The 23,134-nt window shown below is 46.5% G+C and overlaps 1 protein-coding gene across 1 annotated transcript in view; it reads left to right on the top strand.

Annotated features, from left to right (window-relative positions):
• LOC115080307 overlaps positions 1-20,787 on the top strand; it is a 32,144-nt gene extending 11,357 nt beyond the window's left edge. Inside the window, exon 2 of the mRNA XM_029584461.1 lies at positions 20,385-20,787. Coding sequence (XP_029440321.1) covers positions 20,385-20,771 — 387 coding nt within the window. The 3' untranslated portion in view covers positions 20,772-20,787. The remainder of the gene's footprint in view (positions 1-20,384) is intronic.
• Positions 20,788-23,134: the final 2,347 nt, after the last annotated feature.

The following is a 23,134-nucleotide window of genomic DNA, read 5'->3' as shown; positions in this document are numbered from 1 at the left end:
TCTTCTTAGGACTTTTTATCTCTTGTGAATGCTCATGCAGTCGATGATCAATTCATCCCGCAAAGTCAATGAGAGAGCCCAAGGTATCAGGGAGTTCACGTGCTGTTAATTCGTCTTTGATGCAAGAGTTAAGACCTTCTAGGAAAATATCCCGCAGGCAACCCAGGTCCCAATGTAGTTCTAAGGACAAGGTTTTAAACTCAATAACATAATCAGTCAAAGGTGTTATTGTTTGTAAGGTTTTGGGTGGACCCTTGGACACTGTGGCAGCTGACCGCACCCACGGGGGGAAGTCCCATGAGGGGCCACAGGTCAGGCTCAGCTTTGGGACACACAACACAGAGTTATATCTTTTATTAGACAGATTTGAGAAGCCACCAGAGGTGGCAGTAGCGAGTAGAGATGAAGCCCAGCTGGGCTAGGGTTCCTCAGGATACTGGAACAGCGATTCCCTCTATGGCTGTGCTGTAGTGGAGAAAACTGAGATAGTGAGTACAGTGGAGCATACACAGAGTTCTGGTATAGAGCCTCGATGGTAAAGTTACTCACACAGCGGTTTCTCCTGGAAGGTGACACAGAAGCTGGAATAGAGGCAGGCCCTCGAGGAGCGAGTACCTGGTTCCAGGAAACAGCTCAGAGGAAATAAAGTTGGTAACTCACTGATGATGTAGGCAGTAGGGATGTGAATCGTTTTAGGACGATTAAAATTATCGACGGATAATTTTAATATCGTCTTAAACCGTTATGGAACACAATACAATAGAGATTCTAACGATTTATCGTTATAAATCGTTAGAATCGTGAGCCGGCACACTAAAACCCCCTAAAACCCACCCCCGACCCTTTAAATTAAATCTCCCACCCTCCCGAACCCCCCCCCCAAATGACTTAAATAACCTGCGGGTCCAGCGGCGGTCCGGAACGGCAGCGGTCCGGAACGGGCTCCTGCTACTGAATCTTGTTGTCTTCAGCCGGCGCCATTTTCCAAAATGGCGCCGAAAAATAGCGGCGGCCATAGACGAACACGATTGGACGGCAGGAAGTCCTTCCGGACCCCCGCTGGACTTTTGGCAAGTCTTGTGGGGGTCAGGAGGCCCCCCCCAAGCTGGCCAAAAGTTCCTGGAGGTCCAGCGGGGGTCAGGGAGCGATTTCCTGCCGCGAATCGTTTCCGTACGGAAAATGGCGCTGGCAGGAGATCGACTGCAGGAGGTCGTTCAGCGAGGCGCCGGAACCCTCGCTGAACGACCTCCTGCAGTCGATCTCCTGCCGGCGCCATTTTCCGTACGAAAACGATTCGCGGCGGGAAATCGCTCCCTGACCCCCGCTGGACCTCCAGGAACTTTTGGCCAGCTTGGGGGGGGCCTCCTGACCCCCACAAGACTTGCCAAAAGTCCAGCGGGGGTCCGGAAGGACCTCCTGCCGTCCAATCGTGTTCGTCTATGGCCGCCGCCATTTTCGGCGCCATTTTGGAAAATGGCGCCGGCTGAAGACAACAAGATTCAGTAGCAGGAGCCCGTTCCGGACCGCTGCCGTTCCAGACCGCCGCTGGACCCGCAGGTTATTTAAGTCATTTGGGGGGGTTCGGGAGGGTGGGGGATTTAATTTAAAGGGTCGGGGGTGGGTTTTAGGGGGTTTTAATGTGCCGGTTTTGCGATTTTACGTTTTTTCGATTTTTCACGATTTTTCACGATATTTTACCCCCCCAAACGGCAACAATACGATTCCCTCCCCCTCCCAGCCGAAATCGATCGTTAAGACGATCGAGGACACGATTCACATCTCTAGTAGGCAGCGGTTTCTTCCAAGCAGAAGAGAAGGTTCAGGCAGCGAGTCAGGGAACATGGGCCCTCGAGGAGCGAGTACCGGTTCCTGATAGCGACCTGAAAGAAAATGAGAGAGGCCCCCGAGGAGTGGGTACCCCGTTAGGATAAAGTCCAAAAGTTGGTGAGGCAGAGTAGCTAGGTACGGAGAGCGATACCCATCCGTAAGGAGTTCCCTTGCTAACTCAATTAGCTGGCAAAAAGTGTAGGCTTTTGTATCCGGGATGTGTGACGTCATCACAGGGGGATGCCCCTGAGGTTCGTGCCAAAGAGAGAATAAGAAGCAGGGCCGCGCGGTACGTGCGCTCTATGGTACCTGGACAACATGGCGGGATGCAGCGCCCAAACTGGACTGGGGACACTGGAGAGGACGGCAGGCAGACGCCGCAGCAGCCAGACATCCATCAACAGCGGGAGGAGTTGCAAAAAAGGTAAGGAGGGTGGAGTGGAGACGTCGGGCAGCAACAGTCATAACAAAAGGTTTGGTACCTTCTTATAAATGCAGGAGAGCAGATCCAGCGACAGTCTTGCGGGCAGGGTCATTGAATACAGAATGAAAGAGCGGGAGGAATCCCGTCAAGCCCTTGGGTATTGGGTCATTACGTTCCCAAAGAGGTGAAGCCCAGGCCAGGGCTTTTCCATCTAGAAGAGAGAGTATATATGTAGTTTTGGAGACTATGTCTGGGAAGTAAGTAGGTTGAAGCAAAAAGTGCATACAGCACTGATCTAGAAAGCCCCAACATAACAGGGGGTCACCTGTAAAGCATGTAGGTGCTGGCAAGGGCACAGAGAGACGTACAGGCATCATCTGTGGAGAGGAAAAGGCCTTGTCAGGCGATCCTGTGGAGTTCAGCCGAGAGTTTCGCTGATTAAAGGCGTTAGCCAGAGTCTCTAATGTCCTATGTTGTTCGGCAAGACATTGGGCCAGGCCAGGGATGGCCTGAAAGGCTTAGACTGAGCCAGGTCCATGGAGTTAGCAATCTGTTATGGTTTTGTAGGAAATTGTGAACCCTGTGTTGAGATGAGAGATGTCTCCGCCCACAGGGAGGAGCCCTGTGAGCCTCAGCATTAGTGGGCGTGGTCTCAATTACGTAGGACACAGTTGTGAGAGAGACTTTATTAGAGAGAAAAGATAAGGCATAACCCGAGGAGCGGGAAATGCAATAAACACAGTTCATGAACAATAAGATATACCCAGGGTGGTACTGCAGATGAGAAGGTCTGGTAGTGACCCGCAGTGCAGGGTACACCAGGAGGTTCCTGCAGGCTGGTGGAGATAGCTCAGATCTGGTAGTGGCCCGCAGCATGGGGTATGTCAAGGATGACTGTACTGTAGGTGACGAGGTAGATGAGGTCTGAGATACAGGAACCAAGTAGAGGACCTTGCGTAGCTGCAGCAATATCCTGTAGCTCAGGAAATGTAGAAGCAATAATGCTGAAGAACGGTAGTGGCCCGAGGCACAGGGTACACCATGGAGACTTCAGCAATGTTGGTATCGTAGGAAACTGAAGAAGGTACTCACACAAGGAAGTTCCAGGAGAGAGAGACCCGAGGAGCGGGTCAGGTGAAGTCCAAGGCAGGAAGGCCATCCGAGGAGCGGATAGCCAAGATGCGGAAGGGCCCCTGTGGAGCGGTTACCCAGAGTGTCCGAATGCCACAAGGAGATATTGGAACAGGAGATCCAAGAGTGGAGCAGATTTAACAATGAGATAACTCCTTGCTAACTCGTCTTAGCAATGAGCCGGTCAGCTTAAGTACACCAACAGTTTGACGTCATCGGGAGGGGACGCCCCCGAGGTTCCCACCATGACGTATACAAAAGGAGGCCCTGCGCGCGCGCGCCTAGGTGATTCTGGAAGTAAGATGGCGGTCGGAGCACCCACGCCATCCCGGGGATGCCGGGGAGGTCAGCGTTGGTTGGCAGAGTCCTCCATTCTTCCCATGATTGATGGTGCAGGGAAAAAAGAGGTGAGCCTGAGTTGTCGCAGCCGTCTGCGACCGATGGGCGCAACAAAAACACTAAAAAATTGGTTAACTAACGAGCGTTGAGGTGAGTGATGATGTTTTGACTTTAATTGTTAGATTATTTTTTGTTCTGTTTGTATTCTTTGTGCGAGATCAATTTGGCTCTTTTTTTTTTACAGCATAAAATATAACAGCTTAAAAATCTCATCAGAAATATAAAATATAAAAATTTGGTAAAACCCCAACCAATAAAAAAACATCCAGTTTCATATAAACCAGGGGTCAGGAACCTTTTTGGCTGAGAGAGCCATAAACGCCACATATTTTAAAATGTAATTCCATGAGAGCCATACAATATGTTTAAGACTAAATACAAGTAAATGTGTGCATTTTATGTAAGATGACACTTTTAAAGTACAATAAGTCTCTGAAAATATTACACCAGGCCTTAAGACACCAATACATCTCCTATTAGGAAAACGGACCAAGTCAGGCTGCTATAGAGTCCTACACAGAAACAACACGCCAGCAGAAAACCTCACCTGAATCACGTGCTGTCCCTCACCTAACATAGAATAAAGAGACCAAAACGCATAACAAGAAGCATGCAGAAAAAACTGAATTGGAAACTGCAACAAGCCAGAGTCTCTGTATGCAGTGTAACAAAGGAAAAAAGAAACATCACCCATCCTTATAAAACAAATCAAGAAATATAAAATCATCAGCAGTAAAACTGTACTAACAAAAAGAACATATTTCGAAACAGCTGATGAGTGGAATATCCAATAATTAAAAACTCATATAAAACATTTCCAGATACCAAAAAAATATTTCAAAATAGCAGACACAAAGATCCAGTAATGAAAAATAATAAGGATACAAAAATTTTTTTGCTCTGCATACCTGGGAACGTTTGATATCCAGGTGTCCTGAGATTGTTCTGAATTAGCAGGAGGCGGGGTGGTTTGCTTGGAACTTTCTCCTCTCTCAGTCACATACCAGCGCTCTCTCTCACACTGGCTCTCAATGACACACCTATACACACATGCTCTCAGTACTCACATATACACGTTTTTTCTCTCTCATATAGGCTCTTAATTACACATTTACACACATGCTGTCTATCTTTTCACGCTTACACACACACACACAGGCTTTCAATCACATAAATACATGCTGTCTTTTTCTCTCACACACAGACTCTCATTCACATGCTTACAAACATGTCCTCTCTCTCATTTACACACAGGCTCTCAATCACATACTCACATGCTCCCTCACCTAAATCAGCTCTCAATCACACACAGACACACATGGTCTCTCTCTCTCATTTAAACACAGGCTCTCAATCACATACTCACATGCTCCATCACCTAAACCAGCTGTCAATCAGACACAGACACACATGATATCTATCTTACTTATACACACAGGCTCTTAATCATACATACACATGATTTCTCTCACACACAAAGGATCTCAATCATACACACATACTCTTTCAAACAGGTTTTCAATTACAAACTTACACATACAGGTTCCTAATGGTAAACTTACATTCATGCTCTCTCTCCCACAGGCAGGCTCTCAATCACAGACATACTCTCTTTCACATATATACAGGCTCTCAATCATTCACATACATGCAATCTCTCACTCACACACATACACACACACACAGGATCTCAAACACACATGCTTGCTCGCTCATTCACTATCTCTCTCCCCCACCCCCACCCCGGGAACTCGTGGCAGCAGCAGCCTCCTCCCAACGCTAACCTCCTTCATTTTCAGCCCTCGCGGAGTAGAAGGCGGAGTCCCATCGGCCGCGGTTGAAACTCTTCATTTTCCTCCGAGCCGCGCTGCAGTCTTCTTTTCTTCGGGCCGATGCCGAGCGCACTAGCTTGGCCTCTTCTTCCCGCGCAGGCACCCGATGCTCTCCACTTCCTCGTCCGGGCCGCGGGGGGGGGGGGGGAGGAGAAGAGAGCACGCCGGTGCCGCTGACTCAGCCCGGAAGAGGAAGTGGAAAGCATCGGGTGCCTGTGCGGGAAGACTCCCGCGCAGGCACCCGATGACTCCAGCGCAGGCACCCGGCTGACACCCGATGACTCCCGCGCAGGCACCCGGATGACTCCAGTCGTGCCGCTGACTCCAGTCAGCGGCACCGGCGTGCTCTCTTCTCCTCCCCCCCCCCCCCCCGCGGCCCGGAAGAGGAAGTGAAGGTCTGTGAAGACCTGTGGTCTCTTCTTCCCGCGCAGGCACCTGATGCTCTTCACTTCCTCTTCCGGGCCGCGGGGGGGGGGGGGGGGGGGGAAGGAGGAGAAGAGAGCACGCCGGTGCCGCTGACTCCAGCTGTCCTGCCGCGTTCCGCCCGGGCTGACAGCATTTTAAGACCGGGGAGCAGCTGGGTCAGCGGGGAACCGCAAAGTGTGGCGACACTTGTCTGCGAGCCAGATGCAGCCCTCAAAAGAGCCATATCTGGCTCGCGAGCCATGGGTTCCCGACCCCTGATATAAACATTCATAAAAGCCTCTGACAAAACTATCTAATCTCACTAGTTGACTCGCACATCCAAAACCAAAATAATAAAACCCTCCATAAAAAAAGATATCTAATAGCTCCAGAATAAGTAGAGGTACCAAAATAGCACTCATTCAAACCCTGATCATATTACACACCTTGAAAAAGTAGAAAATCAGTACAGTGCTCTAAAACATCTCTAAATAGAGAAGTCTAGCTAAAAAAAAAAATCTTTTTACTAAATGGCAAAAACTCAAATAGTTTTCCATTTGACCCTCTGTTAGCAGAATTCTGTAAATTACTACTGAGGTGATATGATAGAATAATCTTGTCATGGTTAGTGAGACCTTGGGCTGTGGCATGGTTGGCGCAGCTTGATAGACGAAGCTACCAGGCCCATCCGAAAGCAGACGTGCCCTACAGGGACTGGAGTTGGGCTTCACCTTTACCATCCCCTTCCCCAGAGGTTGAGCCTTTGGATTTCGGGGGCTGGCAGGACTTAGGCGAGGGTCCCAAAAGGGCAGTTGGTGAGAGTCCAGGAACAAGCAATGGTCAGGACTGGAAGCAAAGAATCAGGATCCTAGGTGCAGGCTGAATTTGGGGCAGGTGGCAGGCAAGAGAGTGCAGGGGTCAGAAGTACCAGGAGGCAGGAGGAGAGTAGTCAAGGTTTGTAGCAGAGGTCATTACCAGGCGGCAGGCAAGGTCTGCAACAGGCAGGGGCACAGAGCACAGCAACACATACTGCAGTATAGGAGGACCTGTTGCTGAGGCACTGGAGTGGAGCATGGCTGGGGTTTAAATACCCAGCCACTCTAATGTCAGCAGATGTGAGCACGCAGGGCTTTCCCACCCTGGGGCCTAGAAGTCTGGCGAGCATGTGCCACACGCAAGCCTCGGGAGAGGCATGGCATGATGGACCTGAGGCATGATGGTGGCATCCGGGGGCCTCAGCAGAGCATGGGGTAAGTGTGGTCGGTCATGAGACCTTCCCGCGACCGGCCGAAACATTGCAAGTCTTACCAGCCTCATTGCTGACAAAAGAGAAAAACACAGCAAAACCTCACTCACCCACTTCAGAATGGGTGAGGGGTGATACCACAATATATGGGATTTCAGATAAGATGGGCTATTACCTCACTGGGCCCTAAAAGTCAGGCACAGGATTTTAAACTTTATTTTGAAGTATAATGGGAGCTAATAAATGCTCTGCAAAACAGGAGTGATACTTTCCTTGACTGTACTGCCTGTAATTAGCCTGGAAGCTGTATTCTGGACCGGCTGAAGCTTCTGGCTCAACTCAACTGCACATGTACTTAAAGTACATTGCAGAAATCTTAATTGTGAAATAACTAGGAACTGCATGATTGCTTTCAAAGCAGATTCCAGGAGTAAGGACTGCAACTGAAGAGCTAGCCTAGGTTTGCAAATGAAACTCTAGCAGTCTTCTGAACTTAAAGATTCATTCTTAAGGTAGAGTCAAGAATAACACCTAGATGCAAAAAAAGAGGCCCCCGGTACAGCGACCATTTGCTGCTGTGCCAGGGGATCGCGTGCCGGCAGGGTGCCAGTGCGCGCAATCTGTGCCTGCCCTGAGGCAGGCGGAAAAGGTAAAATAAAGATTTTGGGGGGCTAAGTTAGGGCTAGGGGACACTACCCAGTGCGCACATGGATGCACTACCCAGTGCGTCCATGTGCGCACTGGGTAGTGTGCGCACATGGACGCACGCGTGCATCTTTGAAAATCTACCTTAAATTGCACAGCTGTCATGCAAAAAAGTTTGTTTCATAGTTTGTGAGGCTTATCACAATATATTCCAGATGCTAAATGGGAAATGATGCTTCATCAAATGACTTTTCCTTATAAGATAGATGTCAGTAAACTTGTATAATCTCCTATGGGACTGAGACTTAATCAGCTGAGGGAATTTCAATGTTCTAACCTCCATATCCACAAAATAATTCCATCAGTTGAGTACTATTCGACTATAATATTCCCTCCAACTCATATCAAAACGGGTTTTTAAATTTTCTTTTTGAGACTGTCAGCAAATCCAAGCAACCTGTGTAAAGAGGGAATGAGCTTTATAGAAATGACAGCACTTACTGATGTTAGGAAGACAGGAGGAAGATGTGTACAAGGAAAATAGAATGAGAGCTTTACTCAAAGTGGAAGAGTAGCCTAGTGGTTAGAGCAACAGCGTGTAAACGAGGGAAGCCAAGGTTCAAATCTTGCTGCCACTCTAGATGATCTTGGGCAAGTTCCTTCATACTCCACTGCCTCAGGTACAAATTTAGAGGGCAATTGTTGTGGTCTCCACCGCTTCCCCTCTTTTTGCTGTACTCAGGGCTCACCTCCGATGCCGGGAACGCCGCTCCCGCGGCTCTGCTGGGCCTGTGGGGCGTCCGCCATTACTGGGTCATCTCGCTGCTGCCACGCGCGAGGACGCGCATTATGGACGTACGGTCACCGGAAGTCTGGCCCCGCCTGGGCTAACTACGTCACGCCCCAAGCCTGATTTAACCGGCGTTCATCTGCCTTCTCATTGCCTTGCAACGAGGGTCGCTACTGTTAGTAGTTCTTAGTTGCGCTTCTGCTGTTCTGCTTCCCGGTTGACCTCAGCTTGTTCCTGACTCCGCTTCTGCCTGCCGCCTGCCATTGACCTCAGCTTGTTCCTGACTCCGCTTCTGCCTGCCGCCTGCCATTGACCTCAGCTTGTTCCTGACTCCGCTTCTGCCTGCCGCCTGCCACTGACCTCAGCGTGTTCCCGACTCCGCCTCTGCCTGCCGCCTGCCATTGACCTCAGCTCGTCCCTGACTCCGCTTCTGCCTGCCGCCTGCCATTGACCTCAGCTCGTCCCTGACTCCGCTTCTGCCTGCCGCCTGCCATTGACCTCAGCTCGTCCCTGACTCCGCTTCTGCCTGCCGCCTGCCATTGACCTCAGCTCGTTCCTGACTCCGCTTCTGCCTGCCTCCTGCCATTGACTTCAGCTTGTGCCTGACTCCGCTCCTGCTTGCCGCCAGCCTCCGACCTTTGCCTGCACCTGAGACTGCTTCGACTGGCTGCCAGCCTGACTTGGGTTCGTCTCCTTTCTACTCACTGCCCGGTCTGGCTCTTTTGCACGCTACTGACTCCGGTCCTGCCTTCAGCAGGTCACAGCCTACGATACGCTACAGACTCTGTTCCTGTTACCTGTCTGCTCCGCTCCGCGGCATACTACAGATCCCGGGCCTGCTCTCTACTGCTTGTTCAGCAGGCTACAGACTCTATCTAACTGCCCCGCTCTCGCCGGGCCTTCCTGTTCCCTGCTGCTGGACTCTGTGGATTACTCTTGCCCAGGCCTTTGCTATAGAGACTGTTACTGTGCTCCTAAGTCCCAAGGTTCGGGGACCCTACGGGCTCCTCCTGGGGGGTTACTGGTTCCCGGGTGAAGACCTGTGCCTGTGGCTCTTAAGTCCCAAGGTTCTAGGACCCTACGGGCTCCTCCTGGGGGGTTCCTGGTTCCCGGGTGAAGATCTGTGCCTGTGGCTCCGCCTCCCGAGCTACTCTACCCAGGGTAATTCGGTTCAAGGGTTCACACCTGGACTGCAGCTTCCCAGACTGCAACAGGCAATATCCTCAGTTGTGATGGCTTACATGGGGGGAGCATCCCCATGATGATGAACCCCTCCCCAACCAACTAGCTGTCATGGCAATCCTACAGCAAATGTTTTAATAGCGGCACAACAAAAACCTGCACCTTAGTATGGGGCCTGCCCACGCGATGGTGGCGCACCTCACCCAGAGCCGCTATCGCTTAAAGGGCCTGAGGCCTGAAAAATTGCACTCCCCCCCCCCCCCAATTCTCCTTGGAGGTCATTAGAGACCACCTGCTTGCCCCTCCTCCCCTGCTTTGAAGTGCCCGAAAGGTGAAATATAAATCAAATAATTAATTATGCAGTAGGAGGCAGGAATTATAAAATGTAAATACAAAAAAAGATTTTTTGATCTTTCTGAAATATCCTGTAGTAGGTGATTGTAGGAAACAAGATTGAAAATTAAATACAATATTTTTTTATGACCAAAGAGTGTGTACATTATTTCTCTTGTGCTGAATTATTAAAAGTTTTATTCATGAAAGTTTATGTATTAGTTTTTACATTCATAAAACATAATAGATTATAAATTATTGCTATTTATATACCTGCACTTTCTCTTGGGATCCTCAGGGAAAAATATGTTTTAGAGAGTAATGTATTTATGCTAGATTACCTCTGAGGCTTTTATCATATAACTTGCATGTTTCAAAGATTTTGTAGCGAATGGCCAGGTTGTGTTGTGGGATTCAGCAGCAGGAATCCTTCTGGCTTTACAGAATGCCTCCTTCCCAACCTCCTTTCTTCTGGTATGCTCTGGTTTGTCTGTGATGGTCAGTGGAGTTTCAGTGCAGGTCTCTGAGTGAATCTGCAGGCCTTTGTTCCTTCAGTGATGAACTGTGGAACCTCTGTATTGGTTTGCATCTGTGTGAATTTGCAGGTTTGCAGAGTTTCTGTGCTGGCCTCTATCTTCATTCCGTTTTCTCATTCCGCTCAGAGGTGTGTGTGTGTGTGTGTGTATGTGTGTGTGTGTGTGTGTGTGTGTGTGTGTGTGAGAGAGAGAGAGAGAGAGAGAATCTTCTGCAAGAATTCATCTCTTGCATCTGGCTTCTGTAGTGGCTTCTTTCTGTTCTTATGTTATCTTTTAGGACTGAAATTATGACTACATGTTGTTTAGTGATCTCATCACACAGTGGTTGACATGACTGAATCAGTCTTCAGTTGTGTATTCAGTTGAATCAGCCTTTAGATATGTATTCATTTGAATCTTGTGAGGTGATCTCATCAAACATCAGGCTAGTGGTCAAGATTGATTCAGTCCTCAGTTATTTATTCAATTGGGTCAGCTTTTAGATGTGTATTCAATTGAATTAGGCTTGTCTGTTTTTGAGGTAATCATTGTTCAGCCTTTGTGTATTCAAATGAATCAGTTTTGTTTCTTTAGCCATCTTAATATCCCATAACATGCAGATTCAGGTCCAGTAAATAATTCAGCACAATATATCGGTATCACTCATCTCACAGTTGAACCTCTACCTGGTAAGTAGAATTTTAAGATGTGTTTCTGATAGTGATCCAGTCAGTCAAGAAGTTCGTAGTTGTATTCTGGATCTGAAGAATGTGTAGATACACTGAAAATGTATAGGAGGAAGAGGAGTGGCCTAATGGTTAGAGCAATGTCCTGAGAACTAGGAAAACCATGGTTCATATCCCATTTCTAACAATGTATTTTATGCTTCTATGTATGCATGTTTCCTTGTCTGAATCAAAGGCTAGTTAAGGAAAGATGAGGAAGATCAATGTACTTTAGCATTACAGCCACTATAGTAGGAATGGGAAAACAAGTAGGATAGTTTTATCTACTGAATGAAATGATGTGGCTGATATGAGCAAGTCAGTTGTGCCCCAACTCTAATTCCAGCTCATATGGGTTCCTTCTGGCTCAGGTCTTTGTCTATAATCAAGGCCATGATTTCTTGCACAACTGCAGCAAGGGCTTCAAAATCTGGCCCTGGCCTCCATGGAATTATGGGAAATCGGAAGCTTCTCAGCTGAGTCAAGCACTTAAGATTCAGGCCAGTGAGAGGTGGTAGGAACTCCCCCCCGCTGGGTGTTAGAAATACTTTTGGGAGTTTGGAGGTGGAAGCGGGGAGGGGATTTGGCCTACAATTTTTTTTGGTAGGAAATGGGGGAGAGGAAATTGGATTACTTATGGCCCACTACTTTTCTTTTTCTTAGAGAGTGGGAAGGAGGAGGATAGGTGCTGCTGACCTGGTACTTTTAAAATCTTGTGGTTGGTAGGGAGGGGGGACTGGGATGCTGCTTGCCCACTATTTTTTTTGTCTACATTATCCAAGTAACTTTAGGACAGCTATATGGCAGACCAGAATTGCCAGGGTAACTTTGTCCGGCTAGCATAGAATATCAGTGCTAGCTGAACAAAGTGAAATTGCATCTCAAGCATGCCCAGGAGCTGCCCCTTTATATCCAGGTAAATTTTGTGCAGGCAATGATTTGCCCAGATAAAATTTAGCTTGTGAATAGGGAGAAAATTTCAAACATAGGGATTTGTCTGGCTAACTCCAAAAGTTAGCTGGACAAACTCTTTGAATATCAACCTCGAACTATGTGACACTGGCAACTCTCCTGCTATTTTTTCAGTAGTTAGCGAGAGTAGCAGGAAAATTTGCCGGGAACTAGTGACTCAGACTTAATATATTGAATCATCACAGTATAAGGTATTTTTGGAGTGTGGTGTGGCGGAGGGGTGAGCTGCTCTTCTGTGCTCTGGGAAAGAGGAGGGTGTGGTGTGAAAATGTTTACCAGTCCAAGGCCAAAAGTGAGTATCAGGAACTGATGACATATTGCCCCCCTTTGACCTCAGTAAACTCTGCAAATGTTAGGAATGTGCTTTTGTTTGAAATAACATAGACTAATGGTTCAAAACCTGTGGTCTGCGGACTCCTAGGGGTCTGCCAGACCATAACAGGGGGGTCTGTGGGAAGTGAGCAGAGATAGAAGAAAGCCTTTGCTGTGAAATAAGATTCCTAACAGACACCAGTGCATCCATCCCATTGGTTGCTGAAGATGGAAGGAGGCCCGACAGGCTACTGGCGCACCCATCTCGCCGATGGCTGAAGATAATAGGAGGTCCGATATGCCGGCAGCTGAAGTCTGATAAATGCTGCCAGGCCGCTGGTACCACAACATGCCAACTAGTTGGCAGCATGAGAAAGGAGGGTCATCCCCCTCCCTCACAGACTCCAGGAAAGAAAGAGGCCTGGGTGAGAATGGGGATGTGAGAACCTATGTGAATGAGAGTGTCTGTGAGAGCATGTGTGCATGAGAGCGAGCATGTGTGTCTGTGAAAGCATGTGTGTATGAGAGAGAGAGGGCATTTGTGTCTGTAAAAGCATGTGTGTATGAGAGAGAGAGAGAGAGCATGTGTGTCTGTGAGAGCATGTGTGAGAGAGAACATGTGTGTATGAGCATGTGTGTGCGTGAGAGAGGGACCATGTGTGTATGGATGAGAATGAATGTGAGCATGTGTGTGTGTGAGTTAGAATGAACTTGAGTATGTGTGTATATGAGAGAGAGGAGAAAGACTGTGTGCCCCCCTCCTAATCCACAGCAACCTCAGGGCGACTGGACATCAAAAAGTTCCCAGGTATGAAGAGTGGGGAAATTTGTAATCCTTATTAGTTTGAATTATTAGCTATTATTTGATGTTTTGAAATATTTTATTGGTGCTTGGGAACTTTAAAAATAATTTATGTGTTTTTAATTATTGTATGTTCTATATATCAGTTGTTTTGACATATTATTTTGATTATATGGTTTTACTATTATTGATATGTTATATATCTTGATTGTATTGTTTGATGTTTTATGAGGAATGCAATGTTTTGGTTTTTCCGTTGTTGCACTGCGATTTCCAGTTCAGTTTTTATCTGCGTATTTGTATTTATACTTTATGGTCTCTTTATTTTGTATTTGGCAAGGGTCTTTCTGTTTTGCATGTGTGACTTAGCTGAAGTATTCTGCTAACATGTAATTTCTACACAGGGGACCTACAGCAGCTGGACTTGTTCAGTTTTCCTACAGGAGCTGTTTTGGTGTTAAGGCCTGCAGTAATATTTGCAGTATTGCCTTGTCATAGGTAGGATTGTTACTGTTTTGAGGTCTGGCTGTTAGGGTGTTATGGTAGGGCAGGCTTCCTATAGGTCCCAAGTACATTTTTTGCAGGATTTTGTATTATACAATGTTCCTGGTAGTGCAGGGAGTTAGTCTGGCTATTAATGAGGTGACACCAAAATTTGATTTATTATTTTTTTTATGCTGAGTGGTAGGGGAAGTGCCCTTGTTCTGCTCTGCACCCTTTGCTGGGGGAGTTTCTGTGAATGCAGGGTATTGTAGAACTTGAAGTGCAGGTTTTATATTGAGATTCTGGCCCACTTCTATATAGAAGAATTGTTATTGATTAATGCACTTAATAATTTTGTTGGTAGTTTTCTTAGATAGTTGAAACTGGCCAGGGGTTTCTTTGTTACTTAGAAGATTCTTCTCTCTAGAGATGCCACTGACCCTAATGCCCAGCACTTTGTAACAATGGTGCAAAATGTTTGTACTGGTGCCTCTTGCTTTAGGAGTCAGAGTGCCCTATCTCTACATGTATTGAATTTGGTAATAGGCAACTAACACGGTGGTTTCCCTGTCACAGATGATTTTGTTTAAAATAATAATAATAATAATAATAATATAAAATACCATTGGGCCGATGCAATAAACTCGCATAGAAAGCTGGCACTGAACAGTCAACGCCTGCTCTCTTAACGCGCCCCAGGCGCCCCCAAGGTGGGTGCCATGCAATATTTAAATGAGGGGGTCACGTTAGCAAGGAGGCACCTCCTTGCTAACGTGAACCCAATCGGTTTTCGTGACTGCCACACGCCGGTCACAAAAACCGACACCGAGTTTAATCGGCGTCATTTTTCCTTACCGGCACACAGCTACAAAAACCGACGCCGATAAACCTGGCGTCGGTTTTCGTGACCGGCATACGGCAATAAGTGAAACCGACGATGAGTTTATCAGCGTCGGTTTACCTTACCGGCGGACAGCCACGAAAACCGACGCCGATAAACTCGACATTGGTTTTCTGGCAAATGGTAGTCACGAAAACCGACGCCAGGTTTATCGGCGTCGGTTTTCGTTGTTGTCCGCTGGTAAGGAAAACCGACGCCGATAAACTCGGTGTTAGCTTTTAATGGCGAACGGTAGTCATGAAAACCAATGGCGAGTTTATCGGCGTCGGTTTTCCTTACCAGTGGACAGACATGAAAACTGATGCTGATAAACTCGGCGTCGGTTTTCATCGGCGAACGGTTGCCACGAAAACCAACGCCGGGTTTATCGGCATCGGTTTTCATGGCTGTCCGCTGGTAAGGTAAACCGATGCCGATAAACTCGGCGTCGGTTTTCGTGATGGGTCTGACTGTCAATTTGGTTTTTTTTTGTTTTATTTCTTTTATTTTTCATCTTTTTTTGATGCGCACAGCTATTAACGCCTGCTCCTGGCAGGCGTTAATAGATGACAGTTAAATGTGCATCTGAGACGCACATCTTTTTTTTTTGCATCGGGAGTGAATGCCTAATAGCCTCATTCACATACATTTGCATGTGCTGAGCGCTATTAGATTCACTCCACGTTGGACGCGTGTTGAATATGCGCTAATCCCCATATTGCATTAGGGGATTGATTAGCGCTTATTCTACCCACGTCCAACTGCAGGTTAGCAGTGCGTTTGGCTCAACGCACCGTATTGCATCGGCCCCTATGTGAGGGGTAGCGTGGGAGGGATATATGCACCAAACCTCTCTCCACATCTACCTTTTAGTGATGTGGCCCTGTCTCAAACATTCCTCTTTTCCCTTTCCCCACCAGTCTCTCACTCTCTGTCTCTGCTTCAGGGTCCATCCCAACCAGACCCCCTCACTCTTTCCACCAGTCTAATTTGCAAGTCTTTCTCTCTCTCCCCTCCACAGTCCATCCTCACCAGTCTCTCTCTCTCTCCCCCCTTCCACCAGTCTATCCCCACTAGTTTGACCCTCTCTCTCTCTCTGTACATTTCCACCAGTTTCTCTCCTTCCACCAGTCCCTCCCCACCAGTCTCTCACTCTTTCCCTCCACCAATCTCTTTCTTGCCAGTCCTTCTCTCTCCCTCTTCCAGTCCATTCACCCCAGTTGCTCCACATCTGGCTGTGTTTCACTATGTAAGTTATTGAATATAAGCACATTCTTGCACTGTATTGCTGTGGTTTGCAATAACATGTATTCCATTTATATCAATCAGCATTATTATTTAATGTTTTATATATTATGAATGAGCCTGGTGTGCATATAATTATTTCTCTGTTATTATATTACTAACTTTTCTATATATGACATATAACTTCAGATAAAAATGAAAGGGAAGCATGTGGAGGTCTGCGAAAATTTTGGAAGTTGAAAAGGGGTCTGTGCTCCGAAAAAAGATTGGGAACCCCTGATATAGACCATGTCAACGACAATGTAAAAAAAATGACAATAAAAATCTTTCTTTTTTAGTTAACTGTTTCTGAATAGTACACAGTATTTACAAATAATGCATGCTATTTGGAAATAGTGCACACTATTTGCTGAAACAAAAAAAAATAAACAGATAAAGCCCCCATTGAAACAGAATTTGGACAAGAGCCTCCCCCCAAATGAAATGAAACAAAAAAGACATTTTTTAGACAAATCACTCTTATGGTTGAATTTTTAAAACCCGGCGTGTGGAAATCCCGGGATATACGCACGTGGCCAGGGCAAGCGCGTACCGAGCGTATTTTCAAAAAGTACCAGACATGTGCATATCTCCCGGTACGCACGGAAGAGCTGGGGTTTTGAAAAGGGGCGAGCCAGGGCAGGGCGGGGGTGGGGCGGGGGCTGTCCCGGTGAAGCGCTCGCCGACAGCCAGCTGGCGCATAGAACTTACTCCTGCACTGTCGAGCGCATAAGTTCGGAAACAAAAAAAAAAAAATAGGTTAGTTAGGGTGGGTTTAGGGGGTCGGGGAGGAGAGGGGAAAAGGGAAGAAGGATAGGTAGGGGGATAGGAAACTGGGCAAAAGCCCAATTGCATAACTGCGCGTGTGTGTTAAAAAATCTCCCCCCCTCCCCACGCACGTGAGTACCCGCGCGCACACGTGTGCGCCGATACAATATTGGGCGCGCACGTACGCGCGGATATTGGATTTTATAACATGCTCGCGGCGGCGTGCGCATGTTATAAAATGGGTGCGTCCATGTGCGCCCACGTGGCTTTGAAAATGTACCCCTTAGGAAACATGTCCAGCTGTGCCATGGCAGCCATAAATTCACATCCTTTAGGAAAGAGGCCAGGGGGTTTCCCTCTGCCTGAAGTGAACCTTGTTAATATATCACATCACCACAGAAGGACAGGCTCTGGTGGCGGCCCGCTGGGCCCCATCTTGGACCACAGCCAGCCCACTGGATCTCTTCTGTGGCCTCTCCTTTGGCTGCTGGTGGGATGGGCTCTGCTACTGGGCAACCAGGTCTCTCCTTCTCTTCTTTGGCTGCTGAAAGAATGAGCTCCATCCGCAGCCATGGAAGCAGAGATTCAGGGCACCATGGAAAAAACTAGGGACACAGGCCCCGTGTGCCCATCGCTAACGATGCCCCCGGTCTGTGTGGTTGCGTGTGGATTATTGACAGATTTAGGATTTTATCAGCCCTAGGCAGTGATGATGCCGGAACACCTCTCTCCCCCTGCCTCCTTCCCCTCCCCCCGATAAGATCGGACAACAGGGATAGGTCTACGATTTTCCTGTTGCAACTCAGGGTAGATTCTGTGACAAAAATGTGAAAATTCTGAACAACATTGACAAACATTTCTAACTTCTACATTACATTATAAACTACGCTTGTGTTTGTATAATATATTTTCCTTTTAATAGGTGAGAAAAAGAGATCTCAAGTATCAATACAGAGAGGAGAAGGAGAGGGTGAGAAAACTAGGGCTGGGAGAGGAAAAGTACTGGATCAGGAATGGGGAGAGGAGAAGGAAAGAAGGCTGGGGGTGGAGAAGACGGGGGGGGGGGGGGGGGGGAAGCAGCCGAGAGATCTTGAGAAAGAGGGAGGGACATTTGGGGATTGAGGAAGAGGAGGAGGAGGGGTTGGGGTGGGATTCAGGATCTGGGGAGAAGGAAGAGGTAGGAAGGATTGTAGATTCCTGGATCTTGGGGTCATAATCCAAGATCAAAGGTGAGAAGATGTGAATTGCAGTGGGGGTAGGGTGGTGGGGGGGGGGGGGGGGAAGGAGAGGAGTTCTATCACACTCTGTTCCTACTCTCCCTTACATCCCCTCTCAAACCTCTTACCTAATCTGGCATAAATTTATAGATATACACACCCGGCACCAGTCCCTTCTCTGTTACACACAAAGACACCGCCTCCATCCCCATTCCTCTCTCCCTCTCGCACAGACACATGCCCCTCAGCTAATCACCTCTCCTCCCCCAATCATCCTCCATCCAGTCCCTCCTTACCTCCCCAACATGATGCTCCTTTGCTCTGTCTGTCAAAGTTCCCCTCTCCCTTCCTGTTCCCTGCAGCTGCCTAGGAGAGAAGGGGCTGGACCAGGAAGCAGAGGGTGTTTTTCTGATGAATGAGATCCAGCACAGCTGGAAGGTAGCACATGTTCAGCCAGCCTGCTGCTCTCCCCCCCCCCCCCCCCCCACACACTTTTGCTGCCCTAAGTCACAGGCCTCGGATGCCTATTGATAAATCCGGGCCTGATGTGAATGGGTCCTCCTCTTCTTCCTCTTGTAGCTGCCCTGGCCCCTCATCCTTTTCTCCAGGTAGCTCTGCTGTTTCTTTCACCAACAGCTTCCCCCCTAGAACCGCCGCTCCCCCCACCTGTGTGCGTCACAGATGGATGGCCGGATAGATGGACAGGCAAGCAGACAAGTGAAATCATAACCACGTTCTTTTCATAAAATGTGCTAAAATGGATTTCCAGAATGTATTTTGATTTTCACTGATAAACACAGATAAAACATCCCTGATGCACGCACAAATAAATAAATAAATAAATAAATAAATAAATAAATAAATAAATAAATAAATAAATAGGTTTTTATTGGATAAATCCACTTCCCCTTGTAATCTCTCACCCATGCCCTTACCACTCTGCTTTGTGCCTTTTCTATGCTGACGGCTCCTGAAGTGCACTGTGGGATAGCCGAGTAAGCTTTTTAGGCTGGAGGCATAATCCACACAGGACTCTAGTCTTTCTTCTTAAGATTATAACTTTATTTTTCCATCGATACGCAGGCTGAATTAGCCATGCTGTTTGGGTGACGTCATCGACAGCGCTCTCACGGAGGATATTTCAGGAAGCAAAGCTTCGAATGCTGCTGTGCTTGTGCGGCTCTTCCCGCACATAGTGCATCATCAGTCTCCTCAGTGCTATTTTCTTTCCGCGCTTGGACACAGATGTGTTTTTATCTTCGTTTCCGCAGTCTCCTCACGTGCCCGTGTTTGTGTCTTTTAACACCTCTTTTGCGTCAGCGATTCCACAACAGCACTTTTCAATGCTCCAAAATGTCCAAAAAATCCGGGCTTCAAATATATATAAAACTCTCCTGAAAATAGTGGGGGAAAATTGGGATTCTTTTGTTAGTCTGATCTTTGAACAAGCAAGAATATAAAGTTCAAGGTTGAAAGCTGGAAAGCTTTTTGTAGGTTTGCTCTCTGGAGCTGATAAACATTCCACTGAAAACATTGGCATTGCCTTTTGTTTTTCTCAGGTGATTTCATATTTCTCCATGCGCACTTCCAAATTTGGACACAGCATTTAAAAAAAAAAAAAAAAAAAGTTCAACCTATGGAAGAGAATGAACTCGTTTTTCTATTAATTTGTTACCATGGGAAAAAAATGCATAGTACATCCATCCCCCTATTTATTTTATTTATTTAAAAATATTTCTATAACCGCTTGCTCAGAAAATATTACAGCAGTTTACAAGGAAACATACATAATTAAAATAGTCATGCAGTTTACAAAAAAACATACATAATTAAAATAGTCATTCTCTACAAACTAAACACAGCTAAGATCATTAAAACAGAAACATAACTGCCTTAAATTAAGCACTGAAAAGAAGCTGTTTGTTTCCTGAATGGGTGACAGATAACGTTGCTTCTTAGTTTTGATGAAAAATCTCGTGCTTTAAAAGAGAAATCAGAGAAAAAAAATTCATCTGATGGCTTACACATAGGGAGAGCATCAGGCAAAACCTATACCAGAATCCAAGTAAAAATGCAGCATTTACAGGACGATTGACCAGTAGTTTCTCACACAATATATTGCTTAGTGGGAAAAGCCTAGATTATTTTTAGATCAATGAGGCTTTAAAGTTAAAAGCGGAGCCCATTATTCATTTATGTTTGTCTTTCATAGGCACTATCACGAAAGAAAACAGCTCCGAAAAGGAGCAGGAGCAAAACCGACAGTTCAAAGGCAAATCAGCGTGGGAATCAAAAGCCGAAGACAAATATATCTCCTCCATGCATCCGAGATGGGAAAAAGATCTTCAAAAGCAAATGGAGGGGTTCAGCAAAGTTCAAAAAATGGGGTCCCAATGCTTGCGTGTTTCTACCGGTGCCAGAGGATATCTTTATTGAGGACATGATTTCAGAAAACCCCTGCTACAAAAGCAATTCCCAGCTGAAGTCTAGAGAGTACTGGGAAAACGTTGCTGCAGTACTGCCCTCATACCAAGGATCTTGCTGCTGTAACAGTCCGGAGAATAACACACTTGGATTTGAGACCTTAAGTGATAAATAAATGAGATTTCTGTAAACTGGGTTGTTCTGAGGTTTTCCATGTCACTGTCAGGTGAGTTGATTCATATTAGATTCCAGTTCCTACTCCCACTGAACCACGAATATCGAAATGCAGTTCAGATTAAATCTGAGTTTTTTTTTGACCTTCCTAAAGAAATCTGCACCAACCTTGACTTGGCTGTTATTTCCATTTTCAAACTGACTTGGCAAGCTGGGATCATAAATGATCTGGAGCTGGATCTTCACTCTATAGCTAACTGCTAAAAAAAAAAAATTGCTAAACCCCCTCCACTACTGAAAAAAAGCCACAGTCAGATGGGAACTTCCTGGAAGCCTACATGAGAGGCTGCATGCAGCTCATGCTGGGCCCTGAGGGTGGGATAGAAGGAGGGGGTCAGAGCCCGAAAGGTGCACACATTATCCCAGATGAAGCCTATTCACATTTTTAGCAACAGTTATACTGGGTGCATTTGTGTTTCTTCTTAGCATGTAAGGGTATGAAAATAGTTAATATTACGTTTGCCCTCCGCAATTGCTATCATCTTCTACAGTGCTGTGTGGACAACGCATTCAATACTTTCCTCAATCCTGTCACCTAATCAAAAGGTTAAAGCAGTCCTCTGGCAGTAAAAGTCTGTTCGTCAAAATGAGATCTTGAGGTTGTTCTGTCACTTACAGGTCTTATTTGCTCAGTTTCCTGCTTAAAAATTACATTTTCCACATTTAGCAACTGCACAGCAAAAATGCATTAGAGCCTAGGGTGAATCTTTTTTGAGATGACATCATTAGACATTGACATCCATTTGTCTGCTGGTGTCAGCTTCTTAGGGCTTCATTCAGAGCTTTGCTTTCTGAAGAATCACTTTATACAAAGCTATTGTAATCAAAACAGACACCTAAAGCCTTTAGTTGCCCACATGGTTTGATGATAAAACATTTGTTGACCATGACCATTAGTCTAGTAAAGCAATTTATTAAAATATGCTGAAAAATATACTTGACTTCTATTGGTGGCTAACAATTATAATAATTCTCAGCGACATGGGTGCAACAGTTTGGCATGATTTGGTTATTATAGTACATTCTATATGGAAGAATTGCTGCTCAGATACTGACACATAAGACTGGTTTAATAATTCATCAACTGCATAATAGTGAAGGGGATAGAATGATTTAGATGCAGTGAACTGAACTTTGAGGTTTGGTTGCTGATTATACTGAAACACTCAAATAACCACCAAGAGTTGTCTCTTGCTGTAGCTTTGAGCAGCAAGAACTTGACCACCTTAAACAGATCTTTCTGTTTAAGTCATTTATTAATGCAACCATGCATAGCAATAAATGTTTCATGGTAAATATATGAAGTATAGACTGCAGGGAAGTACTATTAATCTGTCAGGAATGAAAGATATTGTCAATAAATTATGGCTGTCTGTATGCTGTCTTACTGCTTATGTGCATTTCAGTTCTGAAAGATATAAAAACATATATAGTTTTGTTTTGCTTAATAGAATGTTTTGTTTTCCCTATGTAAGTTGTATGCTAGAACAAGGCTGTTTCTTAGAATTTTTTATTCCAACCTATGTTAACTTCTCAACCGCTCAGAAGCAGTCGCTTATTTTTCTCTATCCAGTTTTACCTATGAGGACCTGGTGCATCAAGGTCTTTTCCCATATTGTAATCGTGATTCTGCTTACTCATGCCTTTCTGTGGGTTAAGCCCACACTCAACACACATTACAATATTTATTAGGGGTGTGCATTCGGATTGACCGCATTAGTAAAACGCAACTCATATTTTTTTTTTACTTAAAAAATTGATTCGACATAAACGATCGGATTTCCCACATATCGAACATAGATATGTTCGATATGTTGGAAATCGCGATTGTTGAGCCAAAATAAAAATATAAACCCCCGCACCCTCCTTAATCCCCCCCCCCGACTTACCACAACTCCCTGGTGATGGAGCGAGGAGTGAGGACGCCATTTCTGCAATCCTTGGCGAGAAGCATGTGACATCGGCGGCACGTCGAGTGACGCCGGCGTCACGTGATTCCCGGCTCGTTCGCGCCGGACGGCTCGTTCGGCCCAAAAAGAACTTTTGGCCAGCTTGAGGGGGTCAGGAGGCCCCCCCAAGCTGGCCAAAAGTTCTTTTTGGGCCGAACGAGCCGTCCGGCGCGAACGAGCCGGGAATCACGTGGCGCCGCGTCACTCAGACGCGACGTCACGTGATTCCCGGCAAGTTCGCGCCGGACGGCTCGTTCGGCCCAAAAAGAACTTTTGGCCAGCTTGAGGGGGTCAGGAGGCCCCCCCAAGCTGGCCAAAAGTTCTTTTTGGGCCGAACGAGCCGTCCGGCGCGAAC

Source organism: Rhinatrema bivittatum, chromosome 1 (assembly GCF_901001135.1).
Source record: "Rhinatrema bivittatum chromosome 1, aRhiBiv1.1, whole genome shotgun sequence".
NCBI classification, from domain to species: Eukaryota; Metazoa; Chordata; class Amphibia; order Gymnophiona; family Rhinatrematidae; genus Rhinatrema; species Rhinatrema bivittatum.
This window is presented reverse-complemented; position numbering and strand designations above follow the sequence as displayed.